Genomic DNA, 8517 nt, shown 5'->3' on the forward strand with positions numbered 1-8517 from the left:
GGAAAATTTATATAGCAAATTTGGCTGTCATATAACAATCTTTACACATATTATTATCCAGGAGATCTGGTAGCGTAGTGGTTACGAGTCGGGCTGCTAATCTCACAGTCAGCAGTTCAAACTCCCAGTAGTTCCATGGGAGAAAGATTTACAGCCTCGGAAACCCATACAGGGAAGCTGTGGGTCAGAACCGACTCCACGGCACATAACCAACACTACCAGTCCTGGTGTCGTACTGTAGGATAAGCACTGGATTGCTAACCACAAGGTCAGTGGTTCAAGTCCATCAGTTGCTCCTTGGAAACCGTATATAGGGTTGCTATGAGTTGGAACCGACTCTACTGCAGTTAACACCACCACCACTATATATATTATTCAGTGGCATTTGTTGCATTTTTCATCCTGTGTCAGCATTCTCAGAATACTTTCAAATTACACACATTGTTAAAGGAGGTAATATAAGGATGAGTCAAAAGTATTCCTACTAGGATTGTAGTTCAGACACGCATGTGTTTATTCCCAACAAGAACTTGCACATAATTTTTTTCAATAAAACATTTTCTTAGTCACATTGGTGTTTTCAAAAAGTCTAATCCAAACAGTGGCTTCGAGGGATCTGATGGGACAGTTAAATTCAGGGCAGAAAGGTCAGCTGAGAATGTTAAGGTGACTATTTTGGGGGGATCCCAAAGGCTTAATCTTGGTAGATATTTTCAGAGGACACAGAATGATCCTGAGGGCTTTATCAGGAAGCAATTTTAAGAAAATTGAAAAGTACATTGGTGAGAAAAAGACCAGAAATGTGCTGAGAAATTTTTCCCATCCCAACAGTGTCCCAGCTTGTCCCAGGAGGATTTTATTGAGAAACCATACATCACCTATCCTAGAGCTCTTGTCCCTTCAGACTTCTCTTTGTTCCCCAAACTCAAGTAACATTGAAAAGAAACATAATTTTAGCCCCTTGAGAATGCTAAATCTGTTAGTTTGATGTGGTATAGATTGAAGAGCTCAGAAATTTTCAGGGAAGAGTTGTTGTTGTATGTGCTGTTGAGTCAGGGTTTCCGAGGAGTGGGATTGAACTGCTGACCCAATGGTTCAAGCTGACCTTCTGGTCCAGTGCTTCATCCTGTAGGGTCCACACCAGAGATGGAACCACCACCTTCAGAGTGTATAGACCTAGATAGCGGATACATTAAGAAACTATAGCTTCACATTTTGATATTTTTGTTTAACAATAGTTTCTGTGATTTTGTAGCCGTACCTTTTAACTTACCCTCGGATAGAGTAATCAAGAAAACCATAATAGCTCTTCCGCCGCCATTTTAAATCTAGCTCCATACAAGTTTCCTTCCGCTGGAGCTACCGCTGCAATACGGTCTGCGCATCAGCGCCCCCTGCCGACCGCCCCGCCACAGTGGTGGACATGAAAGAGTACAGCAACTCGGGAATCCACAGAGGGTGTCAAGTTAAACGCCAGCTAGAATCAGCAGGATGACGCTGAAATGCAAGAAAGATTTGTCTCGATTGGGAGAGGTTGTAGACTGCACTATTAAAATAGATCCAGTCATTGGACCGTCACGAGATTTTGGATTTGCACTTTTCAGAGATGCAGCTAGTGTTGATAAGGTTTTGGAACTGAAAAAACATGTACTGTGTGGCAAATTAATAGACCTGATGTGGTGCTGTGGGCTAATGCGTCAAGACTGCAAAGTCGTTTGAACTGCAGAGGTCGGTGATCCAAGCTCACCACTTGTTCCTTGGAAACCCTATACAGGGTCGCTATGGGTCCGAATTGAATGGTCGACACTTAACAACAGAAGGGCCAAAGCTTTAGAAGGTTTGTGTGGGGAGATTGAATCCAGATATTTTTGAAGAACAAATTAAAGAATATTTTGGTGCATTGGGAGAGATTGAAAATATTGAACTACCCATGAGTACAAAACTAATGAAAGAAGACAATTTTGTTTTATCACATGTACAGATGAAGAGCCAGTAAAGAAATTGTTACAAAGCCGATGTCATCAAATTGGTGCTGAGAAGTGTGAAGTCAAAGTTGCACAGTCCAAAGAGGTATATAGGCAGCAAGAGCAGCAGCAGAAAGGAGGAAGAGGTACGGCAGCTTGGGGCTAGGTCAGGACCCAAACTGGAACCAGGGATTCAGTAAGTGTTATTATGATCAAGGATGTGAAAATTGCAGTGGTGCCTATTGTTGTTGTTGTTAAGTGCCATCAAGTTGGTTCCGACTCATAGTGACCCTGTATAGCGTTTCCAAGGAGCGACTGGTGAGCTTGATGACAATTTTGTAAAAGACTTTTTAGTGTACAAGACACAATTATGTCCAACTGTATATAGCCATCAGTTAGTTTTCTTTGTTTTTACTTTGTCCTTTGTTGTCTGTTTTGACTCAGTGAGGATTTGTGTTTATATAAATTTTATTTGCATGGTTTCATGTTGAACCTCAAATAAATGCCTCCTTATGTGGAAAAAAAAAATACCATAGTAGGTGTTTTACTGGTATATATGATAAAGTTCATTATTACAATTGGCAAATGGATATTATAAAAGTAGGAAACAGAGGAGAGATTGCCTAAAAATTTTATAATGTAGCCTAGAGAACTAAATAATGTAATTAGAAGTTAAACTGTCTGCACATCATTGATATGTTTAAATGTGGTTAGGTCATTGGTTTTAAATTAGCCTGTAACAGTTTCTATTGTAGAAATCATTAAAATACCAATTAACTTAATATTTACAATTTGAAAAATTATCTGTACTGATTGATAGTAATATATTGAAATCAGTGTGTTCTAGGTCAATGGCTTCTAAGACTCCAGTTGGATTCATTGGACTGGGCAACATGGGGAATCCAATGGCAAAGAATCTCATGAAGCATGGCTATCCACTCGTCATTTATGATGTGTTCCCTGAGGCATGCAAAGAGTTTCAACAGAAAGGTGAACAGGTATGGCCTTTTCTTTAGATACGTTTTAGATTTGGTTGGTTAAAAATAAATACGTATTAAAATGAGTGACAACTTCTTAGAAGTATACCTGATGGAGTTGTAAGCCTGATTCATTGTTAATTTTATTTGTTTATTTGTAAGCATTCATCCAACATCCTGGTGTACAAGGGCGTGGCACTGTAGGATAAGCACTAGACTGGTAACTTTAAGTTCAGCGGTTCAAACAACCAGCCGCTCCTTGGAAACCCTATATAGGGTTACTATTAGTCTGAACTGACTCGACAGCACTTAACAGCAACAAATGATAAGAACTGGACTGTTAACCCCCAGTTCAGCGGTCAACCCCACCAGCTGCTCCTTGGAAACCCTGTACAGGGTCGCTATGAGTCATAACTGACTCAGTGGCACTTAACAACAACATTCCTTGGCAAAAGGACAGTGGTAGTTATTTTTTCTTTCATGTGGGAGATCAGGATTTGTTTCCTAGTCAGTTCACTTCAAGTGCAGCCTTCCATCTTCATCTCCCTCTGGAGGCTGTATGGTGGGTTTTGGATACTGAACAGGTTTCACTGGAGCTTCTGGACTAAGACAGACTAGGAAGAAAGGCCTGGTGATCTACTTTCAAAACTCATCCAATGAAAACCCTCTGGAGGACAACAGTTGAATCCTGTTGTGTGGGGGATTGCCAAGACTCGGGGCAGCTAACAACATTCTTTGGCAGGGGACTTGGAAATTTTCTAGGTTTGGTTAGGTGGACTTGCTTTGGCTCTGTATCAGTTTTTCTGAGGCAGTAATTTCCTATGCTGCTATATCAGGTGGTCTGGTAGAGACAGCCTCCCATTTATTGCAAGACATCATTTGCTTTAGAACAAGAGTAGGTTTAGAGAGAGAAAGCGTATCTTGAGTTCCAGCTCAGATACCTGCTGTTTTTCAGGGGGCAGGCTACTTCACCTTACCTTTTTCCCCTAATTGGTAAAATGGGAAGATGACAACCTAAGTTATGAGATTGTGAGACTCAAATAAAATATGTGTGAATGCTCTTTGCAAATATTGTATGGCAGCACTTTGTGAATAAGTATTAGTTATTGGTCACAACCTAAAAATACTGTTTTCTGGAAGTACAGAATTCTGTGACTCTGGATCTTTAGTGCTCTCTTTTTAGGCTATTATTCATGTTTCAGAAATTTAAGGGCTGGAGTGTATCATGTTTGATGAAGCATCTGCTATCATCTGGATTTGTTCAACTTTGTCAGTAACGCAGCTGATAAGAGACCATGTATTCATAACTGACTGTAGACTTTTGGGGTCGGTAAAGAGCAGGTTTAGATAGCTTAGACACCATATGCAGATCTGGATGTCCTGAGCCTTCTTCCCTTTCCTGGTTTGTGTACTGCCTGACAATGTGAGCGTGGGCTTAAGTTTTGCCGGAGATGTTATATTTGCTTATGCCCATTCTTTACCTTCTTGTTTCCTCTTCCTGGCCATGATAAACTGGTGTGAGGAAGCAATGCACATGGGTTCTGGGTAGTGGCCTCTCCCAGGTTAGTGAGGAGTGAAGACTTGTCTGTCTCTTAGAGAACTCCTTCTGTCCTGCCTTCTTGTGTGCATCTTACATCATGCTCCCAACACACTGTGAGCAAATTTCTATGGGAAGCTGGAGGGAAGGCCTGTCAGTTCACACTGAGGAAGCAAGCCTGGCCGGCAGCTCCTCTTTCTGCACGCCCTATCCCTCCTCACATCTTGTTCCCTCAAGTGTCTTGACTCTAAGAAGTATTGATTCTGATAATATGGGAGCACAGGGGAACATGAAACTTGGGTGAAGAGGAAAGGATTAAGAGTGAGAAAGCTTTGGGCCTGAGGCGAAGTACCTGCCGTTAAAAAAAAATTGATAATTTATGTTGGTAACTTAAAAATGTTTTAAACAGAGGTAATGTCATTTGAACAAATGCAGTTTCCTCAAAGGGCTACTTTAAAAGGTAACTTTAATTTAGGTAAATAAGCTTTGATATAATACATTGTCAGCGTTAATATTTCATGGTTATATATGTATTTGATGTTGCATATGAAAGAAAATGAATCATTATAGCATATGGCAAAGGCAAGACTTAAGCTGGGATGGAAAAATGTAGGTGAAAGCCTGGAAACTTCTTGCCCTTGTGCACATTAGTCCAGTGAAGGGCTCAAGTGTTAACAAAATTTGTATGTTGACTTACATATTTTAAGGAGAGGTGTCCGTCCCCCCCACCCCCCATTTTTACCAGTAACATCGATAAAGTGACTGTTAGAGAGGTTCCTCCCACCCCACCCCACCCCACCCCACCTCACTCCTCCAAAGACTACAGAAAGACTGGCTGCTTGATTGACTTCTAACGTTGGCTGTTGCTTTCAGTGGGGAACTTTGCAGGAAGCAATGTACCAGAAGAGACTGATCTAGATCAAAAACAGTGAGCTGGTTCTAGAGAGCCTCAGAAATCTCCTTGAAGAAGTGCTCTTGTGTTTGTTTAAAAGCAAAACTTGAGGATTTATTGTTTTATGTAACCAGAGAGTTGGAGAGTGATATAACCTCATGCACAGCTGAATTTTGCAGCACAGGTACAAGGGGCTTCAAAAATTATATGGAAAATGGAATGAAAAGATAACGGGATTTTTCCACGAATGTTTTGAAGCCCCTTATTCTACACTGTCTTTTTCTGCCCCACTTTTATTTTGTGGATGATTCTGATTTCTTTTTCTAAGCTTTAGTGTCAGGGACAAGTGACTAGTGCCTCATTTTGATGGTTCTAGAGATCTTGCTGACCTGTGCCAGAAGTGTGGGGGAGCTTTCTGGATGAAGCAGGCTTAATTAGATTCTCTTTTTTTAAAACTTTAAAAACTTGAAAACCATTGTGTTGTTCCTGAGTTGTAAGGCTGAACATGTTTGGTTAAGTGATTCTTTTGGGATATAACCTGGCATCGTGCAGGTCTTGTCAAATGAGAACTTTAGAAGCTTCTTGCTGAGTGGACTCCATCACTGTTACCAAATGTTTCAAGATGTAGGCACAGTTTTCCAAGCAGAGTGAAATTTTGAAGTAACTGTACCCAGAATTGGGCAGTGTTTCTTTTTGCTGTGCATAAGGTTGCTATGAGTCGGTGTCAACTCGATGGCACCTAACAACAACAACAACAACAATATACTGGTGTGGTGCTGTGGGTTAATGCACTTGACTGCAAATTCGGTTTGAACTGCAAGGTTGGTGGTTCAAGCTCACCAGTCACTCCTTGGAAACCCTCTGCAGGGTTGTTATGGGTCAGAACCGACTTGACGGCACTTAACAACAACAACAGTACTTTTCTAGTGGTTATAAATCAGGCTGCTAACCTCCGGGTCAGCAGTTCGAAACTACCAGCTGTTCCACGGGAGAAAGATGAGGTTTTTTTCTGCTCCCATAAAGATTTACAGCCTCGGAAACCCTGTATTTTGGGTCGCTATGAGTAGGAACTGACTCCACAGCATATAACCACCATCATACTTTTCTAATTGGAACTACTAAAAAACCCAGGAGTGGCAAAATTAACAAGGTCACATTAATCTTGTTTCTTTGCCAGTTTCTGTTACCCAGCAGATTAGCTTACTTGAAAGCAAGAACTTGACTTACGTGACTATTTTGCCTAGAAAAGGCAGCAAGAATTTCTCTCTATATAAAGCAACCATGGTAATAGTTTCCTCCTCCCATAGAGATTAGTCTGCACCTTGCTGACCACCCCTGATCCCTGCAGCAAAGCAGATTGTGTGTTGATTCTGTCTAGTCCTCTACTCTTTATATTACACATGTGCCATTGAGGCATATTAGCATACAGATAAATCAAAATTTAACCAACAGAAACTGACTGCAGGACTTTGTAAGGACTGTAGATATTTGTGATATACAAGAGAACCCATGTTCTGTATTCAAAATTAGACAACAGATAGAAGTAGAGTAATAGTGGAAGAATGAGACAGTTGGAATTGACAAGGGAATTGGTAAAGATCTGTCTGGAATAGCTCCCCAAGTCAGAGCAGAGCCCTGGCCAGACTCAGCAGGCCCGTGGCTGTCACAGATCATAGAGATGGACTCCTGGTGTGGTGCTGTAGGTTTTGCACTGGACTGTGAACCACAAGGTCGGCAGTTCAAACCCACCAATTGCTCCTCAGAAACCCTATACAGGGTCGTTATGAGTTAGCACCAACTCGACAACACTTAACAGCAGCAACAGGAACTTTAGCAGTTTAAGTCCTGCTAATGCTATATATTTGTGCTGAGTCATCACAGAAGCTTCCAGTCCCATCAGCCCCTTTCGCAGAAGTCTGTAGATGGTGTGGATGGTTCATGTGATTGGTTACTAACCAAAAGGTTACACTCCGACACCGTGGAAGGAAGGCCTGCTTCTGAACAATCAACCATTGAAAACCCTCTGAGGCGTAGTTCTGTTCTGACACACATAGGGTCTCCAGGAATTGGAATCAACTTGATGAGAACTTAACAGCACTGTATATGGGAAATGCATTTCTTTGCCTACATTTACTTTCTACTTTGAAGTTGCTGTTAAGTGCCGTTGAGTTGGTTCCGACTCATAGAGACCCTGTATAGAGTTTCCAAGGAGTGTCTGGTGGGTTTGAACCACCGACCTTGTGGTTCAAACCTACCTTGTGGTCTAGTGCTTTATATTGCAGTGACACATCAGGACTCTACTTTGGAAACCCTTAAAGATAACCCAAATCCCTATTCTTATTTTATAGATTAGGAACCAGAAGCCACAGAGGTTAAGTGATTTGCACAAATCCTACATGACTTAGTGGCTGAACTGGAACTAAATCTGGGTGTCTGACTTCCGAAATCAGCTGCCGTTTCACTGTTCATGCTGTCTCGGCAAATCCCTTCAGTTAGCAAATGCAGTTTAAATGACTCTGCTTAGTTTGACCTTAGGGCTTTGTGCTTTCTGTCAATTTTTACCCCCAGCTTTTGATCTGTAACCAGCTTTCTTTAGTCAATTATTTCAAAGTCTTGAAGACATCACATTGAAGGCAAGATTATTTGAGTAGCTGAACACGTCTGTCTGTCTGTCTGTCTAGTAAACATGCCTTCTGTATTGCAAATTGGTGGTGGTTATGTACTGTGGATTCATAGCGGTTCCCACTCATAGCGACCCTGTTAGGGTTTCCAAGGCTGTAAATCTTTATGGCATCAGAAACCCTCATCTTTCTCCCGCAAAAGGGCTGGTAGTTTCGAACTGTTGACCTTGAGGTTAGAAGTCCCACTCATAACCACTGCAATACAGAGCTGCCTGCATATTGCAAATTAGAGACTTAATTATAGTAGGCCAAGTCAGCAGCGCAAGCTCACCAGCTGATCCTTGGAAACCTTATACAGGGTCACTATGGATTAGAACTGACTCGATGGCACTTAACAACAACAACAAAATGGGCAAGGAGACTGTAAAAAGTTCATGAAAATAATATCTTTCAGTTTCGTTTTTCCATGAACTTTTTGCAGCTCCCTCATATTTAGTCATTAGCTATAGAGAAGTGGCCAGTGCAC

At 41.4% G+C, this 8517-nt stretch overlaps 1 protein-coding gene across 1 annotated transcript in view; it reads left to right on the top strand.

The window, feature by feature from the left end:
• The window catches only part of HIBADH (3-hydroxyisobutyrate dehydrogenase), a 138532-nt gene that overhangs the window by 10980 nt on the left and 119035 nt on the right, over positions 1 to 8517 (top strand). Inside the window, exon 2 of the mRNA XM_006832184.1 lies at positions 2802 to 2962. Coding sequence (XP_006832247.1) covers positions 2802 to 2962 — 161 coding nt within the window. The remainder of the gene's footprint in view (positions 1 to 2801; positions 2963 to 8517) is intronic.

Source organism: Chrysochloris asiatica, unplaced genomic scaffold, assembly GCF_000296735.1.
Source record: "Chrysochloris asiatica unplaced genomic scaffold, ChrAsi1.0 scaffold00006, whole genome shotgun sequence".
In the NCBI taxonomy this organism is placed as follows: domain Eukaryota; kingdom Metazoa; phylum Chordata; class Mammalia; order Afrosoricida; family Chrysochloridae; genus Chrysochloris; species Chrysochloris asiatica.